The sequence below is a fragment of the Sciurus vulgaris genome, assembly GCF_902686455.1.
Source record: "Sciurus vulgaris genome assembly, chromosome: 5".
Taxonomy (NCBI): Eukaryota; Metazoa; Chordata; class Mammalia; order Rodentia; family Sciuridae; genus Sciurus; species Sciurus vulgaris.
This window is the reverse complement of record NC_136465.1, coordinates 163,650,174-163,673,538: the sequence shown is the minus strand read 5'-3', so window position 1 is coordinate 163,673,538 and position 23,365 is coordinate 163,650,174. Positions and strand designations below refer to the sequence as shown.

General features: G+C 42.0%; 1 protein-coding gene across 3 annotated transcripts in view; it reads left to right on the top strand.

Moving 5' to 3' along the window:
• The first annotated feature begins 1,579 nt into the window (after nucleotides 1–1,579).
• GLT8D2 (glycosyltransferase 8 domain containing 2) overlaps nucleotides 1,580–23,365 on the top strand; it is a 37,739-nt gene continuing 15,953 nt past the window's right edge. The window contains exons 1-3 of one of the 3 annotated variants that reach the window (XM_079142885.1): nucleotides 1,580–2,431; nucleotides 2,871–2,937; nucleotides 21,343–21,389. In XM_079142885.1, the coding sequence (XP_078999011.1) occupies nucleotides 21,371–21,389 (19 nt within the window). In that variant the 5' untranslated portion in view covers nucleotides 1,580–2,431; nucleotides 2,871–2,937; nucleotides 21,343–21,370. Of the gene's footprint in view, nucleotides 2,432–2,870; nucleotides 2,942–21,342; nucleotides 21,390–23,365 lie in introns of all 3 variants that reach the window. The other 2 variants (XM_079142886.1, XM_079142884.1) reach the window with 2 other exon arrangements.

Genomic DNA, 23,365 nt, shown 5'->3' with positions numbered 1-23,365 from the left:
TAAAAATGAAAGGTGGGACAGGAATTCTTCAAGGATAGGAACTTTTTCAGCTCCTTTATAATCTTTTGGGGCCATTGTCATACATACGGTCCACTGTTGACTAAAACACTTGGGAGGCTGATGCAGGAGGATCACAAGTTCAAAGCCAGACTCAGCAACTTGCGAGGCCCTAAGCAACTTAGTGAGACCCTGTCTCAAAATAAAAAATAAAAAGGACTGGGTATGTGGCCCAGTGGTAAAGCATCCCTGGGTTCAACTTGCTGCAAGTAAAGAAAGAGGAGTGACAGCATAATGTCAAGCCTGCTCCAAAGTAAGAGGACACGCTAGCTTGAGTGTGGGAGGGCTTCAGGTAGGAATTTGTAAGGAAATGCTGCTGGGGAGATGAATAATTCTACCCATATGGCAATAGGGTGCTGCAGGAGTTGACCCTACTGTCATAACCCAAAGTCCTAGTGTTTGAAATAGGCTTCAAGAAGGAAATGGTTGAGAAGTGCCAAGAATTCCAGTCCTGGTTTCATCACTAACTTGCTTTGGAAGTTAGACATTCACTTGTTCAAAGCCTCAGTTTGCTCATCTGAAAACTGGGGCAAAGTTCAATTTACCAAACAGAAATGTTATGAGAATAAAATGAAGTAGAGGTGTGAAAATGCTTTGGAAAAGTTTAAAATTCTGTGCAAGTGGAAAATATCCAAGATACTCCCAGTCTTCAAGTTTAGGTCTGAGAAAACCCCACTAAATCCTTAGGAACTGCATTATTCAAGCTAACTGCCACTGGCCACATCCATTAATGAGTACTTCATATGTGACTAGTGCAACTGAAGAACTGAATTTTAAATTTTACTAAATTTTGATTGAAAAACTAATATTCCATTCAGTTGCTGGAAAAATTTTAAGAGTATTTGAAACAACCCAAATACGTAAATCTACTTTTTAAACTGTAAATTTTATGAAATCTAAATACATATCAAGCATTTCTAATAAAATTTAGGGTTTGAATTGAGATTTACTGTAAGCATAAAGTGCCCACCAGAGACTAGGGAGCCTGAGGCAGGAGGATCACAAAGTTCAAAGTCAGCCTCAGAAATTTAGCAAGACTTTAAGCAACTCTGCAAGACTCTATCTCAAAATAGAACACACAAAAATTAAAATAAAATACACACCAGATTTCAAAGACAATAAAAAAAGTGAAATGTTCAGGAGGCTGAGGTAGGAGGAGCATGAGTTTAAAGCCAACCTCAACAAAAGCAAGGTGCTAAGCAACTCAGTGAGACCCTGTCTCTAAATAAAATACAAAATAATGCTGGGGATGTGGCTCAGTGGTCGGGAGCCCCTTGAGTTTAATCCCCAATACCCCCCAAAATAAATAAATAAATAAATATTTAAAAAGTGAAATCTTGTTAATAATGTTTTATATGATTGCATAATAAAATGATATTTTGCTTATCTTGTATAAAATAAAATACATTATTAAAATCAATTTTATTTCTTTGCACTTTTCTTAAGGTGGCTACTAGGAACATTTAAAATTACAGTGTGTCTTATATCCTGTTTCTGTTAGAGGAAGCAGAGAGTGGGGAACTTTAGTTCCTTGTATGATCTAGGAAGAGGAGAGAGATCGCTACAGAATCAGTTCTACGATCCCAGGCAAAGTGTGCTGGGTACCATTTCCTGGATTCCTGAGAATCAATGGCAGAAATACAGAACAGCACAGATTGTCATTGATGTCAAATCCCTAACTGGTTCCTCTTAAAGTTCAGGCACAAGACACTCCATCTTGAAACTTCTGACATTATCATGCCTTGGTAGACCGAGACCATAGTTGTTGTCTGGGTTTTGATTTGCAGAGGGACAGCATTTCAATGAGCAGGAGATTTCAGGAGCAGCGAGAGGCTGCGAAGACTCCCCAAACCAGCATGGACTTACTGTTCCCTTCTCTTTCAAAGTTCATCTTAGACCCATCGTGTAGTAGAAATTCACTCTCCACGCATTTGCTCTTCTCTGGGTTTGATTCTTTTTCTCTAGAACAGCCATATTTTAGATACGATTTGCAAGCAGACTGTGGGATGATACTAAGGGGAAGTCTGTCCCATCCGAGCTGGCCCGCCCTGCGAGCACATCTGGAAGTGTTTCAGTGGCTGCCTGACTGCCAGCACAACGCTTGGGTTCCCAGCTGCTCCGCGCAGGAGAGGAAGAAACCCGAGCCATCCAAAGTCAACGCAAGCAAAGGGGGGTGCGGGGCGGGGAGGGATGTTCTTCTGGAAACTTAATAGAGGCCTTGGGGCTCTCTAGCCCTTTGAGATTTCCAATGAGATCTTAGAAGCAACGGAAGCAGCGTGAAGGGCAGTAGCCCTGGGTCAGTCGCGATTTGCATTCTCTGCTCACAGCTCTACTGGACCAAGGAGAACAAAGTCCTACCCTCACCATTAATCAGGTAATTAGAGAAATTTAGGAGCAGCATGCTGTCTCTCCATTCTAACCTGGCCAGTCTATAGCAGTCCTTTATTTTGCTACAGACGCAAGGAAGTCAATCAGAAGTGTCAGTCTGTCTACAGGAACTTTGCCTGCAGAGTCCCCCAGCTTGTATTTGTAGCATTCAAACAGAAACTTTCTTTCTTTTTCTCCTTTTGCCCATTGCTACAAATCCAAGCTACTCAATGTGCAAGGTTTTCATATCCTGGACTATGTTTGCAGACCTGGTTTTATTTCCCCTCTCTCTCCAAAATGGGATGGTTTACTATTTGCGTCATTTTAAGCATAGAGATTAGCTTTTGAATAAGACGTGGGTAAATGCTAGCATTGAGTGCAGGTATGTTTCTGAGCCACAAATGACTTAATTAAGTTGTGATTCATGTTTTTGGAATCTGTTCTAGGAAACTGTTCTGAGAGCTCCCATACTCAAGAGAACTGGCAGCTGTGGAAATCTCTGGGTGTTTTATCGTGGGTACAGTAGTCATAGTGTTCAGGTTGAAAGTGCTTCACATGCAGAAAACGTCCTATGTTCACTTTACCAGCAAGTGTAATACATTGGATAAGCCCAAAAGAATCTGGTACAGAATTTGTGACATAAGTTAAGTAGGGATAGTAAACAGTAAAATGAGAGAAAGAGAATATGACGGTATCTCAACAGCTGGATGTGCTGTGGAGATTGGCCCCGTAGCTGTTTGGCTCCCTACAGTCAAATATCCAAAGTGCTGTGGTTGGTGGGTCGGTTTTGCCTTTTCCTTTGCCTCCTGTACCATGCCCCTTTTGTATTATGTAATGAAATTCCAGATCCCCCCCGCCCACTGAACATAGCTCAAAGTAGAGCTTCGCAGTCACAAAGACACGGGCTCTGGGTCAGGCACAGGATTAAGTCCATGTGTGCCACTTATAAGCTTTATAAGCCTGACTCTGGGCAAATTCCCTTGCTCTATTTCCTCGTTTGTAAAATGGGAATAAAATAACATCATATCAATGGAAGACATAATACAGGGTCTGCAAAGTAGTGAACCCGCAGGACTGGTCAGCATCTCTGCTGATGACAGTGACCGCGGTGATGACAGAAGTAACCAAACCTCCTGCACGTGGTGACCCTTTGGCTGGCTGGTCATCCAGAGGCCTCTGTCCTGATGTGTCTCTCTAAGACTCTGCTTTCCTCCTTCTCCCGGTTGAACGCCTCCTTCTTTTTGTCCGCTGTCTGTGCATCTTCTCTGTTTCTCCTCTTTCCTTGCTGAGAGAAAGCCATGTTTGTCGGTCCTCACAGTTTTCATTTCTAGTTCCCAAGGAACATGCCTTTCTAAATGCTGCTTTTATTTCAGCATTTTCCAAAGAATGTTCTGAGGAGCATGGTCCCATGGGATATGGAGCCCTGCAAACCCTCTCACCCTCCGAGAGACAAGGCATGACATCTCTTTAGAGGTCCTGAGAAGTCCCACAATGGAGAACTCCGCTTGGGGACATTAGCACAGGGCTCCCAGTGAATCGTTCTGTCGCATGACGTTGGTGAACACTCCTCTCAGCACACTGGGATATCCCATTCTGGCCTGACTTGTTTTCATTTTGATCCCTCTTGGACTTTCTACTTTACCCCTCATGAACACCCAAGGGGACACCTCGGCTTCATTCCCTAGTGCCGTGGTTTGGCTGTGGTTTGTCCTCTGGAAGTTCATGTGCGGGAGGTCTGGTCCTTGATGTGCAGGGACTGGGAGATGTGGAACCTTTAAGAGGTGGGGCCTAGTGGGAGGCAGTTAGATCCCAGAAGGTGGGTTCTTGTCTGGTGACAGAGCTCCTGGTATTTGTGCGAATGTACACAAATTTAAGTCATTCAACACAACCTCTTAGCCTCCCCACCCCACTTCTTCCCTCCTCCCTTTCGATTCCTAGGTCCTTTCCCATTCCTTCCTACCTGCACCTATGAGAGGTGATTAATCGTTATCCATGCCCCTTTTCTTTTCTTTTTTTTTTAATTTATTTTTATTGTAAACAAATGGGATACATGTTGTTTCTGTTTGTACATGGAGTAACAGCACACCATTTGCGTAATCATACATTTACATAGGGTAATGATGTTTGATTCATTCTGTTATTTTTTCCTTCCCCCCACCCCTCCCACCCCTCTTTTCCCTCTATACAGTCCCTCCTTCATTCTTGCCCCCCTCCCACCCCCCATTATGTGTCATCATCCGCTTATCAGCGAGATCATTTGTCCTTTGGCTTTTTGAGATTGACTTATCTCACTTAGCATGATATTCTCCAATTTCATCCATTTGCCTGCAAATGACATGATTTTATTATTCTTTATAGCTGAGTAATATTCCATTATATATATATATACACCTCAGTTTCTTTATCCATTCATCAATTGAAGGACATCTAGGTTGGTTCCACAATCTGGCTATTGTGAATTGAGCAGCCATGAACACTGATGTGGCTCTATCTCAGTAGTATGCTGATTTTAAGTCCCTTGGGTATAGGCCGAGGAGTGGGATAACTGGGTCAAATGGTGGGTCCATTCCAAATTTTCTAAGGAATCTCCACACTGCTTTCCAGAGTGGCTGCACTAATTTGCATCCCCACCAGCAATGTATGAGTGTACCTTTTTCCCCACATCCTCGCCAACACCTATTGTTGCTTGTATTCTTGATAATCGTCATTCTAATTGGGGTGAGATGGAATCTTAGTGTAATTTTGATTTGCATTTCTCTTATTACTAAAGATGGTGAACATTTTTTCATATGTTTGTTGATTGTCTGTAGATCTTCTTCTGTGTAGCATCTGTTCATATCCTTAGCCCATTTGTTGATTGGGTTATTTGTATTCTTGGTGTAGAGTTTTTTGAGTTCTTTATAGATTCTGGAAATTAGTGCTCTATCTGAAGTATGAGTGGCAAAGATATTCTCCCACTCTGTAGGCTCTCTCTTCACATTGCTGATAGTTTCCTTTGCTGAGAGAAAGACATTTAGTTTGAATCTGTTCCAGTTTTGATTCTTGCTTTTATTACTTGTGCTATGGGAGTCCTGTTAAGGAATCTGATCCTAAGCCAACAAGGTGAAGATTTGGACCTACTTTTTCTTCTGTAAGATGCAGGGTCTCTGGTCTGGTTTCAAGGTCCTTGATCCATTGTGACTTGATTTTTGTGCAGGGTGAGAGATAGGGGTTTAGTTTCATTCTGTTGCATATGGATTTCCAGTTTTCCCAGCACCATTTGTTAAAGAGGCTATCTTATCTCCATTGCATATTTTTGGCACCTTTGTCTAGTATGAGAAAATGGTATTTATTTGGGTTTGTGTCCATGTCCTCTATTCTGTACCACCATTGATCTACCTGTCTATTTTGGTGCCAATACCATGCGTTTTTGTTACTATTGCTTTGTAGTATAGTTAAAGTTCTGGTATTGCAATACCCCCTGTTTCATTCTTCCTGCTAAGGATTGCCTTAGCTATTCTAGGTTTCTTATTCTTCCAGATGAATTTCATGATTGCTTGCTCTATTTCTGTAAGGTACATCATTGGGATTTTAATTGGAATTGCATTGAATCTGTATAGCACTTTTGGTAGTATGGCCATTTTGACAATATTAATTCTGCCTATCCAAGAACATGGGAGATCTTTCCATCTTCTAAGGTCTTCCTCAATTTCTTTCTTCAATGTTTTGTAGTTTTCATTGTAGAGATCTTTTACCTCTTTGGTTAGATTGATTCCCAAGTTTTTCTTTTTTTTTTTTTTTTGAGGCTATTGCAAATGGAGTTGTTTTCCTCATTTCCCTTTCAGCTGTTTTGTCACTTGCGTATAAAAATGCTTTAGATTTATGCTTGTTGATTTTATAGCCTGCTATTTTGCTGAATTCATTGATGAGGTCTAGAAGTTTTCTGGAGGAGTTTTTTTGATCCTTTAAATATAGAATCATGTCATCCACAAATAGTGACAGCTTCAGTGCCTTTTTTTCCTATTCGTATCCCTTTAATTTCTTTAGTCTGCCTAATTGCTCTGGCTAGAGTTTCGAGGACAATGTTGAATAGAAGTGGTGAAAGAGGACATCCCTGTCTTGTTCCGTTTTTAAAGGGAATGGTTTCAGTTTTTCGCCATTAAGAATGATGTTGGTCTTGGGCTTAGCATAAATAGGCTTTACAATGTTCAGGTATGTTCCTACTATCCCTATTTTTTCTAGTGTTTTGAGCATGAAGGGGTGTTGTATTTTGTCCAATGCTTTTTCTGCATCAATTGAAATAACCATATGATTCTTATCCTTAAGTCTATTGACATGATGGATTACGTTTATTGATTTATGGATGTTAAACCATCCTTGCATTCCAGGGATGAACCCCACTTGATTGTGGTGCACAATTTTCTTAATATGTTTTTGGAGACGGTTTGCCAATATTTTGTTAAGGATCTTTGCATCTATATTCATCAAGGATATTGGTCTAAAATTTTCTTTCCTTGATGTGTCTTTGCCTCGTTTGGGTATGAGGGTGATATTAGCTTCATAGAATGAGTTCAGTAGGGTACTCTCTTTTTCAATTTCCTGGAATACTTTGAGAAGTATTGGAATGAGTTCTTCTTTGAAGGTCTTGTAGAACTCGACTGAGAATCCTTCTGGTCCTGGGCTTTTCTTGGATGGTAGGTTTTTAATGGCTTCTATTTCATTGATTGATATTGATCTGTTTAAATTGTGTATGTCCTCCTGGTTCAGTTTGGGAGGAGCATATGTCTTTAGAAATTTGTCAATGTGTTCAGTAGTTTCTATTTTGTTGGAATACAGGTTTTCAAAGTAGCTTCTCATTATGTTCTGTATCTCAGTGGTATCTGTCGTGATATTTCCTTTTTCATCATGAATTTTAGTAATTTGAGTTTTCTCTCTCCTCTTTATTAGTGTGGCTAAGGGTTTGTCTATTTTGTTTACTTTCTCAAAGAACCAACTTTTTGTTTTGTCAATTTTTTGAATTGTTTCTTTTGTTTCAATTTCATTGATTTCAGCTCTGATTTTAATTATTTCCTATCTTCTACTACTTTTGCTGTTATTCTGTTCTTCTTTTTCTAGGGCTTTGAGCTGTAATGTTAGTTCATTTAATTGTTGACTTTTCATTCTTTTCTGGAATGCGCTCCATGCAATGAATTTTCCTGTTAGTACCGCTTTCATGGAGTCCCAGAGATTTTTATATGTTGTATTGCCGTTCTCATTGACCTCTAAGAATTTTTTTTTATCTCCTCCCTGATGTTTTCTGTTATCCATGTTTCATTCAATAGCATATTATTTAGTCTCCAGGTGTTGGAGTAATTTCTGTTTTTTATTTTGTCATTGATTTCTACTCTCAGTCCATTATGATCTGATAGAACACAAGGCAGTATCTCTATTTTTTTTCATTTCCTAAGGGCTGCTTTGTGGCATAACATATGGTCTATTTTCGAGAAGGTTCCATGTGCTGCTGAGAAGAAAGTGAATCCTCTCATTGATGGATGGAATATTCTATATATGTCTATTAAGTCTAGGTTATTGATTGTGTTACTGAGTTCTATGGTTTCTTTGTTTGGTTTTTGTTTGGAAGATCTATCTAGAGGTGACAGCGGTGCGTTAAAGTCACCCAGAATTATTGTGTTGTGGTCTATGTAATTCCTGAAATTGAGAAGGATTTGTTTGATGTACAGGGATGCACCATTGTTTGGGGCATAAATATTTACTATCATTATGTCTTCCTCATTTATGGTTCCCTTAAGCAGTATGAAATGTCCTTCTTTATCCCTTCTGACTAACTTTGGCTTGAAGTCCACTTTATCTGATATAAGGATGGAAACCCCTGCTTTTTTACTGAGTCCATGTATGTGGTAGGTTTTTTCCCATCCTCTCACCTTTAGTCTGTGTATGTCTTTTTCTATGAGGTGAGTCTCTTGCAGGCAGCATATTGTTGGGTCTTTCTTTTTAATCCATTCTGCCAGTCTATGTCTTTTGATTGATGAGTTTAGGCCATTAATGTTCAGGGTTATTATTGAGATATGATTTGTATTCCCAGTCATTTGGCTTGTTTTTGGTTTTTAAGTTGGCTTGGTTTCTCCTTTGAGTGGTTTTTCTCTAAGGTAGTTCCTCCCTTTGCTGACCTCCATTGTTGTTTTTCATTTCTTCCTCATGGAATATTTTGTTGAGAAGATTCTGTAGTGCAGGCTTTCTATTTGTAAATTCTTTTAACTTTTGTTTGTCATGGAAGGATTTTATTTCATCTTCAAATCTGAAGGTTAGTTTTGCTGGGTATAGGATTCTTGGTTGGCAACCATGTTCTTTCAGAGCTTGAAATATGTTGGTCCAGGCCCTTCTAGCTTTTAGAGTCTGGGTTGAGAAGTTGGCTGCTATCCATATTGGTCTCCCCCTATATGTAATCTGATGCTTTTCTCTTGTGGCCTTCAAAATCCTATCTTTATTTTGAATGTTAGGCATTTTCATTATAATGTGCCTTGGTGTGGATCTGCTGTGATTCTGTGCATTTGGTGTTCTGTAAGTCTCTTGTATTTGATTTTCCATTTCATTCTTCAGGTTTGGGAAATTTTCTGATATTATTTCATTGAATAGGTTGTTCATTCCTTTGGTTTGTATCTCTGTGCCTTCCTCAATCCCAATAATTCTTAAATTTGGTCTTTTCATGATGTCCCATAGTTCTTGGAGATTCTATTCATGATTTCTTACCATCTTCTCTGTTTGGGCAACTTTATTTTCAAGATTGAATATTTTGTCTTCATTGTCTGAGGTTCTGTCTTCCAAGTGGTGTAGTCTTTTGGTGATGCTTTCCATTGAGTTTTTTATTTGGTTTATTGTCTCCTTCATTTCAAGGATTTCCATTTGGGTTTTTTTTTTTGAGAATCTCTATCTCTTTGTTGAAATGATCTTTTGCTTCCTGCAGGTGCTCTTTCAGCTTATTGGTATTATCATTCATTGCCTGCATTTGCTCTCTTATCTCATCCTTTACTTCACGAATCATCTTAATCATGTATAATCTGAAGCCCTTTTCTGACGTTTCTTCTAACATACTGTCATTGGATTCTATTAATATAGAATCTAGATTTGTTTGGATCATTTTCTTCCCTTGTTTTTTCATGTTGTTCATGTATCTTCCCCTTTAGCAGTGTAGATCTGGGGTATTGCAGATTTCCCCCTATAGGCTTATAGTGGCCCTATAGGTTTCCAAAACCCTTTCTTTAAGGGGAGATCAATATTAGCAGTGCCCAATTCAGACACTATGCAATCCTAGACAAATAGCCCTTATGAGGACAATAAAAACATTGTCATAATAAATAGAATGAGTTCAAATATTATCTTCAGTAAAACAAACAGATTTGCAATAAGGTCTGCAGTTTCTAATGGAGGACAAAGAGGATGCAGAGGGATGTAGAATGTGGCTGTTAATGGGATAAGAAAAGGATATACAGAAATTCTAGATAATAGAAAGGGTGAGAGTGTAATCAAAAGAAATTGGATGTTAGCATGCAAAAAAAGGGAGAAAGAGACTCTGAGGGAACAGGTAAACAAAACGAAAAGAAAGCAAGAAAAGTAAAGAAATAAAAACTTAAAATTTTCAATAAGGAGAAAAAAGAAAATCTACACTATAACAGTCATATAGTAATGATACCTCCCAGTGTTCAGTAGCCTGATGCATGAGAGGTACCTGACAATGAGATTCAAGTCTCCAGCAGGCGTCTCAGGATGGGATTTGCCCCACCTAAAGATCGGAGCTATGGCTTCCAGGATTATCCAAGATGGCCGCTCTGGCTTCCAAATGTGTTGGCAAACGGGGAGCTGCAGCTCAGGGTGTGGATGTGGTCAGCTGGAGGTCCTGGAGGTGGGATGCAGTTGGTCAGGCAGGGGTCCTGGAGGTCAGGTGTGTTTGGTGTGGTTGTGGGATCCTGGAGGCCGGGTGCAATCAGTCGGTCTGGGTTCCTGGTGATAGGGCACAGTCAGTTGGTCTGGGAGTCCTGGCAGCAGGGAGCAGTCAGTCAATGTGAGGGCCCCAGAGGCAGAGAGTGATCGGTTGGGTTGAGGGATCCTGGAGATGGGGTTCAGTCAGTCCGGCCAGGGGTCCTACAGGGCCGGGCTGTTATCTCAAAATGGCAGCAGCCACGTGTAATCAAACGTGCAGGTACTGTAACAGTGAACTTCCAGGCAACAGCAGGCAGCTGGTGCTCCACTGGCGGTCGGCGATCAGTTTGCTGACAGTTGTCGGACGATCAGAAGGTGAACCTCGTGCATTGGGTGATGGATAGGTGTAAGGCAGGTGATGGACAGGCGAGAGGCAGGCAAATGGCGGATGATAGACGCCTGACAGTCTCCATGTCCCTTTTCAATGGTCTGGTGGTGGCCTAAGTTTCTCCTCAGTTTCACAGTCCTGTGCGCCTCGACCAGCTGATCAGAGTTGGCATGTAAAATAAGACTTAGGAGCTCTGATTTCTGAAGACTCTTTCCCATTTTGCCTCTTCTTCCAAGGCAGGCCTAATTCCCTTAGCCACTGCCAGGTCTCAGACATTCTCTCCAGGTTTGCCCAAGGGCCCAAACTCTCTGGCATCTGGTAAAACAGCTCCCCACGCAGTTCTTCAGGGCCCTGTTTTTAAACCTCCCAGCCTCTAAGTTCTCTCAGCTCTTCTCTCCCTCCCAGGCGCAGGCCTTTGAGCCCTCCTCTGTCTCTTTCCTCCCCTCTTTAAACCACGTCCAGGGCTTTGCCTCGGAAATGCCTCTCCAGGGCTGGCAGGCGCTGACTCCCTGCTCCTCCTCTCCGGCTGTCCTGAAGACAGGCTGATACGTTCCTCGTGCAAAGGGTTGATCATTTATTATCACTTGGAAACCATGGCAGATGGCAGTCACTCCCCCCGGGAAAGCTCACCGAGGTGCAAGTTCCAGGTTCCCTATTCAGAGCTTTTATTCCTGGGATGGGACACCGGCGGTTCCCCTCTCTGGTTCTCTCTTCCTTAGTGAAGGATGCACTGGCCCCTGTCTCCCTGGGTTTGAAGAGCAGAGCAAAAAGAGCCTCTTCCTCTTTCTCTCTCTTATTTCTCATTCATTCAACAAATCATTACTGAGTTCCCGCCTTGGGACAGGACAGGCAGACACAGTGGGTAAGCCACAGTCCCCATCCCCAGTCATCTCATGGTCTGGTAGAGGAGACAGGCATGCCACGACATCAAAAAATGGGGTGCATCTTGCCAGGTTAGAGTGGACATCAGCAGAGCCCCAGGCAGGGCCATTGGGGGAGGCTTCCCGGAGGAGGGGATGCCTGAACAGAGTCTTGAAAGCACCACCCACAATTTACTGGGGAAGGAGGCAGGCAAAGGACCATTGCCACTGTCCAAGAAGGGCACAGTGTTGAGTTGGGGACAGCAGAGGGTAGAGGGTAATCATGAAGCAGCTCAGAATGACAAGGCATGGCATAGGGACCATGGGTGTCACCGGAAGCTTGGAACTGAACCTTTTAGTAGTGAATTCCAGCAAGAGGCTTTAAGCAGAAAAGACACTCAGAGTTGTGGAGGAGTCTTTTTAAAGCTATTTGAAAAAATCGACACATAATTATATATATGTCTGGGGTGCAGTGTGATATTTCAATACGTGTATGCTGTGTATAACGATCAAATCGTGCCAATTCATATATCCATCACCTCAAACATTTTTTATTTCTGGGTGTTGAGAAGATTCACAATTCTATTTGCCATTTTGAAGTAAACAATTAGCCGTTGTCATCTAAAGTTAGCCCCCTGGGCTGTAGGACATCACAGTTATTCCTCCTGTACAACTGCACCCCTGTACCCACTGGCCATCCCTCACCCTCTCCCCACATTCAATACAATTCTACAAAACAACTGGCTTGCATTCTCCAAAATAATTAATGTACTGGTAAATAAGAAGGCTGTGTGTGGGGGGGTGCTGATCAAGAATGAAAGACAGTATTGGGATAATGAGGAAAGTTGACTAGGGACGGCTTATTGGTTGATGTTATCAACGTTATTTTTCTTAGGTGCGATCATGGCATTGTGGAGATATAGGAAGGTGTGTGTGTGTGTGTGTGTGTGTGTGTGTGTGTGTGTGTGTGTGTGTGTGTTTGTTGTTATTGTTGTTTTAGGACGTCCTTGATTTATTATTTATTTATTCATTCATTCATTTTTGGTACTAGTGATGGAATCCAGAGGCACTTTACCACTGAGCCACATCTCCAGCCCTTTTTATTTTTTATTTTGAGACAGGGTCTCACTAAGTTGCCTAGGGCCTTGCTAAATTGCTGAGGCTGGCCTTGAACTCCCGCCTCAGCCTCTAGAGCCACTGGGATTACAGGCATGCACCACCACATTCATCAGGATACCTTGTTCTAAAAAGAGCTATGCTAAAGTATTTAGGGGTGAAGTGTTATGAAGTCTGCACCTGCAAATATAGAGAGATCGGGGAGCAAATATGACATATTAGCAGTTGAGTGTGTGTTGGGTGCTTATCCCAACTTTTCAGTAGACTTGAAATGTTTCAAGTGAAACTAAGGAAAGGAAAATCAAGCAAAAAATTAAGGGTACTCAAGCTGCATGTGTGTTTGAAATTAACTTGATATAATGATCAAACAACATAAAAAGCTGCTGTGTCAGTTATGCCACTGATAACTTGGGGAAGAGGAGGGGGCAGAGTCCTCTGGGTGGGAAAGCCAGGTGGGAGTTTCCCTGGGAGTCAGTAAGTGGTGGCAGGAGACAGGGTAGAAAGAAGGTGGACTCAAACAGAGGGATCTGGAGGGAAGTTGAGGATACCCAGGGAGTACCCGAGTGGTTTCTGTAGGGGAGTGTTCAGTTCCCTGGTGAACATGCACGGTTCTTTGCAGTACCCTAGAGGAGTCGGCTGTACATTCCTCTCTGCAGCCCATAAATATTTTTGAGGACTGATACTGCCAGGCACCTGTCTAGATGTTGGCTATTTGTCAATGAACAAAAACGACCCTTCGGAACAAAAACGACCCTTCGTGTCCCACGGAGCTTGTAATGTATCATTTGGAGGGCAAACCATAATAAATAGGCAGAAGGGCAAACAGTGATAATTGCTGAGAAGTTGAAATGTGTGTGTGTATATATATGTATATATATATATCTACATATATATGTACACATGCACATGTATATATATGTATGTATGTATATATACACACATTATCTACATATATATCTACATATATATATCTTTTGCTGAGAGTCTGAGGGAGAGGGAGCAAGACACTTGGATATCCCAAGAGAAATTCCAGATGGAGGGAATGGAGAGTAAGAAGGTTCTGAGGTGAAGTCTGTCTGGCAAGGAGGCCAGTGTGATCATGGAGATCTCGTGGGAGGACACTGGAGGACTTGACTCTGACCCTGAGACAGACAAGCAGCCCTCAGAGGGTTTGGAGCCAAGATGGCACAATCTGGCTCATAACTTCACAGGCTGACTGTGCTTCTTGGTTATGAAATCAGCTGAAGGGAGACGGCGCTGGCATAAGACAGTCAAGGGATGGTGGTCATCAGACCACGGTCAGGACCTGCAGGTGGTGGCAATTGTGGGTATATTCATTGCAGGAAGAATGGACAGTCCACTTGTGGGATAGGGAAGCAGAGAGGGGTCAAGGATAGCACAAAGTTTATTTTTTGCTGGAGCAATTGCAAAAACAGGGCTTCCATTACCTGGGTTGAGTGAGCTGGTGAGGGGAAGTCTCCAGAGCTCAGATTGGGTCACACATATGCCTCCAAGTGGATATGCCAAGTGGCCAGTTGGACTCAGGAGTCTGGAGTCCACATGGGGACAGAAATGTGGGTGTGGTTGGCATATAAATGGTATTTAAAGCTGTGAACAGGAGGAGATTTCCTCAGGAGAGAGTTTTCGTAAAGGGCTGTGTGCTGAAATGTTCCAGCATTCTGAGGTTCAGGAGGTGGGAGCAAAGGAGACAGAGAGCAAGAGACTGAGATTGAGCTTCAGAAAGGCGGAGGAAGTGCAAGGCACGTGGCATATGCCTGTGATCTCAGCAGCTCAGGAGGCTGAGGCAAAAGGATCACGAGTCCAAGACCAGCCTCAGCAACCTCACAAGGGCCTGAGCAACTCAGCGAGACCCTGTCTCAAAGCTAAAAATAAAAAGGGCTGGAGATTTGGCTCAGTGGTTAAGTCCCTCTGGGTCCAATCCCTGGTACCAAAAAAAAAAAAAAAAAAAAAAAAAAAAAAAAATGCCCGCCCATCATTTCCTCTAGTTCTCTGTCCCTGACCCTCTGTCAGTCTCTTCTGAACTTGGCTCCATCTGTCACGCCATATAATTGACTCATACCCGGAGCTGAGTTCTGTAAACAGTTGAGCACCTACTTAATCAATTGGAATATTTTTTTACTCCAAGTACCAGGAACATGAATTTACAGCAGCTTAAAACTACATGGGTTTATTTTTCTTATATAATATCTGGAGGATGTGAGTATTGAAAGTGTTTTTGCAGTTGGATGATGTCAGGGCTGGATGTTCTCTGCAGCTCTTGCCTTCTTCCTCATGGTTGCAAGATGGCTGCCAGGCTCCAGCATTTGTGGGCCCATGCAAGATAGGAAGAAGGAGCAGTTTCCACTTCATCCAAATGCTTCCCCAGTGTCCCAGCTGACTTTCACTTTAGTTGGTCTGCAGATCTATATTATGTGGCTACTCCTAGCTACAAAGAAGGTGAGTGAAGTCTGTATTTAGGTTTTCCTGCCTTTTGTGGAAATGGTCAAGGGGAAAAGGATGGGGAGAGCTGTTGGGTGAAGCCAGCCCTCAAGGCTGCCTCACCTCCAAGGCCAAATACCTGTGGAGCTTGAGATATGCTGGAATGGTCTGGGTGCAGCCCTGCCCTCAGAGGGCTAGGCTTCTCATGGGGATGCACAGGCACGAGCAGAGAGTTCTGGATCAGTTCAGGAGAGACCGGAAGCCTTCCTGACCCCCGTGATCTGGGCCAGATGCCTCTCTGCGCTGGAACAACGCCCTGTGCTCACACGGCCAGGTCACCTCAGCACCCTGCTCTTTTGTGCTTTGTCCTGCACCCAAGTGTGGACTCCCTGGGGACTCGCCTCTGAATCTCTGGTGCCTGGTGTATTAGCAGAGGCTCAGTCAATGTCTGTTGACTGAATGTTTAAATGAATGGGTGAAAGGAATCATCCTGACTCCCTTCCTGTTCTGGGTTGGGCACTTGTCCCCCCTCAGCATTTTAATTAGTTGACTTCATATTTACATTCTCTCAGCAAAATCTCTAACTCCTGTGAGAAAACAGCCCTGCTTCCCCCATTTCCTTTATTAATCTTAAAAAATAAACAATTTGAACTATTGCTTCTCACATTTGATAAAGCACTCTGCACTTAAGAACTTACAGCCAGAAAAGTTACAACACAGCATCTAAAAAATCTATAAACTCCAGACACTGGAGAGTTCTATAAACTCAAGTCTCATAGTGTTGGGCTAATGGATAAATAATTTTTCAGTCATTTTTAAATTTCAAGGGCGTGTATTTCTAATCAGACTCTTTTGAACATTTTTTTAAAAGTGTAGATTCTGTTATCAAAGATAACCATTCTAGGCTTGGTAGAGTGCTTGCCTTAGCATGCACAAGTCCCTAGGTTCAATCCCCAGCACCACCAATAAATAAATAAATAAGTAAGTAATGCAATGACAGCAATTTTACCTGCTTAAATAGTTTTTAAGGAAGCAAACATATTCTTAGAAATATTTTTAAGACATTTAAAATGGGCAGGAAGTGATTGCCTAAGAACATTTTAATAGAATCTTAGTCCTTGAAATACCAGATTTTTATTGTTGTTATTGTTGTTGCTTTCTTCAGTTTTATTGACAAAATCGACAAATAAAAATTGCGTATATTCAGGGTGAAGCATGTGATCCTTTGATCCACATGTGAAGTAATTACCACAATCAAGTAGTCAACATTGCCATCACCCTCACGTAGTTATCTTGTGTGTGTTGTCTTGTGAGCCGCTGGGATCACAGGTATGCGCCATCGAGCCTGGCAGGATCTCCCTCTTTTTAAGGCTGCATAATATTTAATTATGTGTGAGTATATACATACATGTGTACATATGCATATACTCACACCTCATATTTTCTTTATTCGTTTATCCATTTATCCATTGATGGACACTTAGATTGTTTTCATATCTTGTTTTTTTGAAATAGTGCCGTAGTGGGCATGGGAACGTGAACATTGTTTTGAGGCACTGATTTTATTCCTTTAGATATATACCTAGAAGTCAGCTTTTTCACTACTGTGACCAAAAGACCTGACAAGAACAATTCTAGAGGTGGAAAAGTTTATTTGGGTCTCACGGTTTCAGAGGTCTCTGTCCATGGATGGCTGACTCCATTGCTTTGGGCCTAAGGTGAGGCAGAACATTGTTGCAGAAGTGTGTGGAGGAAGAAAGCAGCTCAGCATATGGCACCCGGAAGGAGAGAGAGAGAGAGAGAGAGAGAGAGAGAGGGAGAGAGAGGGAGGGAGAGAGACAGAGAGAGACAGAGAGAGAGACAGACAGAGAGAGAGAGAGAGACAGAGACAGAGAGAGACAGAGAGAGAGAGAGAGACAGAGAGAGATATCAGGGACAAAATATACACTCCAAAGTCATGCCCCCAGGGACCGGCCTCTTCCAGCCACACCCTACCCGTCTACAGGGTATTGATGCACTGATTAGGTTTAAGGCTTTCATAACCCAATCATTTCACCTCTAAACTAACTAACTTTTCTTTCCTTTCCCTCCTTTCTTTCTTTCCTTCCTTCCTTCCTTTCTCCTTCCTTCCTTCCTTCCTTCCTTCCTTCCTTCCTTCCTTCCTTCCTTCCTTCCTTCCTTCCTTCCTCTCTCTCTCTCTGTCTCTCTCTCTCTCTCTTTCTTTCTTTCTTTCTTCCTATCACGGATTGAACCCAGGGTCACTTAGCCACTGAGCCACGTCCCCATCACAGCTCCTTTTATTTTTTGAGACTGGCCTCACTAAGTTGCTGAGGCTAGCTTTGAACTTGCAATCCTCCTGCCTCAGCCTATGAGTTGCTGGAATCACCTCTAAACTTCCTTGCATTTTCTCACACATAGGCTTTTGGGGGACAACTCATATCTAAACCTGTCTAGCATTTTCTGTCCCCCTCCAGGTTTATAAGTTTTACATCTTATAAATTTAAATGCTTAATCCATTTTGTGTCTACTACAAGAAAAAGATCTAATCTCACTTTTTTGCAATCAGCTATCCAGTTTACCCAGTGTCACTTATTGAAGAACCTATCTTCTCCCCATTTTGTATTTTGTCACCTTTGTGGAAAATTACTTGGCCATATATGCATGGATTTATTTGTAGGATCTCTATTGTGCTCCACTGATCTACGTGTCTGTTTGTATACCAGTATCATACTGTGTTGATTATATGGCTTTGTAATATTATGTGAAATCAGTAATATTTCTATTATTGTGAAAAATGGTGTTGGATTTTGAGAGTGGTTGCGTTGAATCTATAGATCGCTTCGGGTGGTACTGTACAGGCGTTTCAAGAAGACTGAGACTCCTCCTCGTCCCAATCACTTTTTTGAAGACAGATTTCTGTAAAGATGGCAGGTCTAGTAGAGTCTGTGTCAGTCATCATGATGAGACTGGAGACCTAGGGGGTGAAGGGATTCCCTAAGGTCCCACAGTCGAAATGAGGCTCCTGCTGTTTGCTGTGCACTGTGACCCTTAGTCCTCACAAAATATCATGATGATGCTCATTGTCTCCTACTTTTTATTTGAGAAAAAATTTTAACTTATAGAAAAATTGCAAAAAGTGGTAAGGAACACTTACATACCAGCCCAATCACTTATTAACATCTTGTCATATTGACTTTTGTCTCAATCTCTCTTTCTCCATCTACACACACATGCACACACACTCCTGGACCTCTTGATCCTTCACCCCTGAATATGTATGTGTCCCTTTCAGTCAAGTGTGCTTCATGAGCACCCCACAATTATCCACCAAGGAAATTCAACATTGACACAATACTATTTCGCTAATAATGGACTATATAGCTGGTTTTAAACATTTGGTCCAGGATGCAGTCAGGACTCATGCATTTCATTTTGCTGTCAAGTCTCCACAGGAATTCCAGCCTTTTATTTTTCTTTTGTGACATTGACATGTTCCAAGAGGCTGGGGCAGTTCTTCAGAATGAAGCACAATTAGGATTTGCCTGTAATCTTATCCAAGATAGAAGCCAGTGGAATATCACTGGGAGGAACATACGGGTGCTCATCACATCTCAAGATTCCTTTTGTAACTGTAACTAATCTGGGGGGGGGGGGGTGAGACTGGAGACCCTGTGTTTCCTGTCCCTAGTCTCCTTTCACTCAATCACGTTAGCAATCTTTGAGGGTTGTTGGTTTTTTTCCTGAATTAGCTATTGATATGGTGGTTGAAGAATGATATAGCCATTTAATAGGTGACGATCTTAAGTTTCCATGGGGAGGGGGTCTTATATATGGCGGAGCAGGTGTGTCTGATTCCCAGGCCCCCTCTAACCAAGCAGCACCCCAGCCAGGTTGGAAAAGGCGCTCGCCGGGTCCCCGTGGCCTCAGTAAGTTTCTGTGTCTTCCCAATCCAGGATTTCTCTTGAAATTCAGAAAGTGTCCCTCCCGGGGGAGATGGAATCATAAAGAGCAGGGAGGGCTGCAGTTCCGTGTGCCTTTTGTTAAGCAGGCCTCCCATTGGAGCTGCGTGCTCTGGGGGCTCCACTCCTCGTGCCCTGTGGCTTAGGGTTTCCCCTCAGCTGCTCAGGACCTTCCCTCCTTGGCCGGTCACTGCTGTGCCCTGCAATTAGCTATGCCACTGCCAATTTCTTGAAGCCTCTTGTTCCATCTTGGAGAGATTTCAGTGCTGGTGACATGCTGATCAGGGAAAGTGAGCCCCCTTTTCAGATCAGTCCACGTCACATTGCTCTGCCTCTGGTGTGGCCTCTCAACCACAGGGCCCCAACCCTGGGCAGAGGGGTGGAACAGACCAACCTTACATGAGAAACTTCCATACTCCTGTGAGATCAGTTTCCTGGAGCACAACTCACCTGTTCCCAGTGTAGCCCAGATGGCGCTTCCATGGTTCCAGATCCTGGTGGTTGGTGGGTTTTGAAGTCAGAGGAACCCTAATTGCCAATCCTTGCTCTACCATGGCCTAGCTGTGAGATTTTGAAAAAGTTACTGAATCTCTCTGCAACGTGTTTCCTCATTTGAAAAACAAAGATAATAATATATTCACCTGAAAGCTTTTGTAAGAATTGAAGGAAATAATATGCCTAAATGATCAGCCTAAGTTGGGTACATATTGGGTTTTCTGTAAATGGAGCTATTTTAAAAAAATTGTATTTGTTCTTTTTAGTTATACATGACAGTAGAGCGTATTTTGACTTATACATACATGGAGTATGACTGCTCTTTCTTGTGGTTGTACATGATGTGGAGTTACCCTGGTTGTGAATTCCTATATGAACATAGGAAAGTTGTATCTGATTCATTCCACTCTTCCCTATTCCCATCCCCCTCCCTTCCCTTCTTTCCCCTTTGTCTAATCCAATAAACTTCTATTCTCGCCTCTCCTTATTGTGTGTTAGCATCTGCATATCAGAGAGAACATTTGCCTTCGGTTTTTTAGGATTGGCTTATTTCACTTAGCATGATAGTCTCCAGTTCCATCCATTTACTGGCAAATGAAATGGGACCTATTATTACTGAATTATCTGGCCCCTGTAAACTTCTCTCCATATATGTATGTGCATGTTTGTGTGTGTGTGTGTGTGTGTGTATACACCATCCTGACCACAGCAAATGTATTTCTAAGAAACTGAACCTCTATTCAAAGCAGTTTAAGGAAAAATGGGAAATTGATTGGGCTGGGTCAGTGGGATGCCCAGGGAGGGGCTCACCTCAGGGACTCAGAGCTTGGCACCCTCGGCTGTGACCTCTTTCTATCCTGTGGTCCAAATGGCTTCCCTCAGGGAACCGGAGGGGGAGCCATGTGGCCAAAGGCCATTGGAAGCTTATATTCTCCCCCAAAGTTGGACTAACACTTGTCACCTGAAATCATAAAAGTACCTGGAACCTGGTCTCAGAAAGCCTTAAGAAATGCGCTTTGTTGAACGGATTCTTTCCCAGGTTCTAGAAGGGGATGAAAAGGGCCACCCTTGAGGCACCCGGAGCTCCTGGGTGTGCGGGCTGCATCCCAGGAAAATCAAAGCCAAGTTGTAGCTGGTTGTCTAAAGCTCTTTCCTAATGATTGCACTTCATCGTTTCGTTGACAGTGCCCTGCGGTCCTTCGCTTCTCCAAGTGCACATTTCAGGTATTGTAACAATTATACAGAGAGAGAAATCAAAACTGAGAAAATCAGGAAGCAGAGCAACAGGTGTCTTTGGAGAACAGAGAGTTCATTAACTTCTTTGATTTGGGAGCACAAATACAATATTCCAAAATGCAGTGAAAACTTATGACTGTGGTACAAAGTAATTGTGAACTGAAAGACAGGCTCGGGGTTGGGACTGTGGATCAAAAAGGCCCCTTGCATGACAGTCCCACTTGGCTCCCTCTGCTTTGCTGGCCCAGAGGACTAACGCAGATTTTTGGAGAAGGTTAAAAAAAAAAAAAAAATGAAGACAAAAGAACTCTTCTGGGCCTTTTGCAAAGCTTATGCCACCAGATGAATCACTTTTGAAGAGGTAAGCTATACGTTGGAGAAATATTTATTTTCTTTCCAAAATTCTACATTCAGAACTATAAAGGCTGATCCCACACTTTTGGGACTTTCAGAGGAGACATAGTCCCTAACCCTTGCCGGTGACTTTTGAGTTGCTTCCCTTTTCAATGAAACTTTGTTCTTCACTCCACAGGTTACAGTTCTTATCCACGTGGACGCTCATGGCTCTGTTACGAAAAAGTAAGACGATCGCTTTTGATAACAATGATCGAAGGAAGATACTTAGCGAGCTCTTGTGCTCTCCTCTCTCTCTCTCTCTCTCTCTCTCTCTCTTTTGAATCTGCTTTGAGCCCAGGGATTTCCATTGCAACATCATTTGGGGATGATTCCTATGGAAAGTTGTTAAGTGTCTTGGTCAGAAGTGAACCTATAACAGGGGGGTCATATATTTTTATAAAACTCACAAATATAACTTCTCATTCTAAATAAATATTCAGTTGGGCAGGCACCTGGAAGTCCCAGCTTCTCAAGAGACTGAGGCAGGAGGATGCCTTGAATCCACGAGTTTGAGGCCAGTCTCCATATGGTGAGACCCTGTCTCAAAAATAATACCAATAAAAATAAATACATACTCATGTTCATGTCTAATTTAGTATTTGTAATTTTGCATTTTTGTTCTTGAAGTGTCAAAATCTTCCAATGTATCAAAACCTGGATAAACTTCCAAGTTCAGACAAGTTGATTTGTGAATTTTGGGGGAAACATCCTAATCTAATCTTGTTACTATTCTTCTCAGGGTAGAGTTGCCTGATTTAGTAAATGAAAACAGGATTTGCAGTTAAACTTGAACTTCAGATTTAAGAAAGGAATAATTTTTTAGTGTATGTATAATCCAAATGTTGCATGGGATACTCTTTACCAAAAAAAAAAAAAAAAAAAGTATTTTTTCATTTTGTTTTGCTTTTTGTTTTAAATCTGGGAAATGTTTTCATTGATAACAGCCACAGTTAGAAGGGACAATTGGGCCACTTCCTCAAACCTGTGCAGGTGAACATGATCAGACTGAGAAATGGTAGAACTTCTTCTACAGTTGTTTTAAACTGAGCCTCATGTCTGGTTGCCCCTGGAAACCAGATGACCCAGAGAGGCAGAGAGAAACAGGATCATTGAGCCTCAGAATGTGGTTTTGGAAGGTATTGGGAAAGATCCAGCTCCTTTCATTAACAAATGTGAAAACAAAGGTCTTGGGGCCAGAAAACAAATCAATATGAGGCCAATAAATTAAGTATTTTGGTGCAAAATAATAATAATAAATAATAATTATAAAATATTTATTGTGCCTGCATTGCCTCTGCTAGCTTTCAAAACAAGAATGTGAGATAATGTGTATTATTACAATCCCTACTCAGCAGACAAGTGCATAGAGGCTCAGAAAGGTTAGGTAATATGTTTGAGGTCACACAGCCAGGACCTGGAAAAAACAAGGAGGTGGAAAAAACAAGGTTTGAGTCTGACTTCAAATCCCCTCCCTTTCTTTTTTATCAACTTCCCCCGTACTTCAGGAGTTTGTGTACCACAATGTCAGTGCACTACCTTCTCAATTTCTTCAACATTTGTGTTCCTTCTGTCCTATGCATTACTTAATATTTTCTTTAAATTGACTCACATTAAATTTTTTTCACATTTAAAATTTAAAAGTGTACTTTATAATAGAAGGCTTTTATCCTTACAGTAAATTGAAAAAAAGTTACATGCAGTTATGAAAAGAAGGTGATTGTGGGCTGGGTCTCAGTGGTAGAGCACTTGCCTAGCATGTGTGAGGCACTGGATTCAATTCTCAGCGCCACATAAAAATAAATAAAGGTACTGTGTCCAACTACAATTAAAAAAAATTTTAATAAAAAAAAGGTGATTGTAAAAAAAGATATTCAATTAGAAGAATGTCCTTTAATTCTGTAAGTAGCTTTAGTTGCCCTCCTGCACATGAAACCAGAAAGACTGACTTTTCACACTGTGATTTAATATTGCTCAACACTATGGACATGAATCTCCTCAGTCTTTTCATGCATAATCAGTGGTATATGTTCCATATTCAAGAACACAGTGGAGCTTGGCCAGGTGGCATATGCCTGTAATTTCAGTAATTTGGGAGGCCAAGACTGAAGGATCACAGGTTCAAGGCCAGCCTCAGCAACTTAGCAAGACCCTAAGCAACA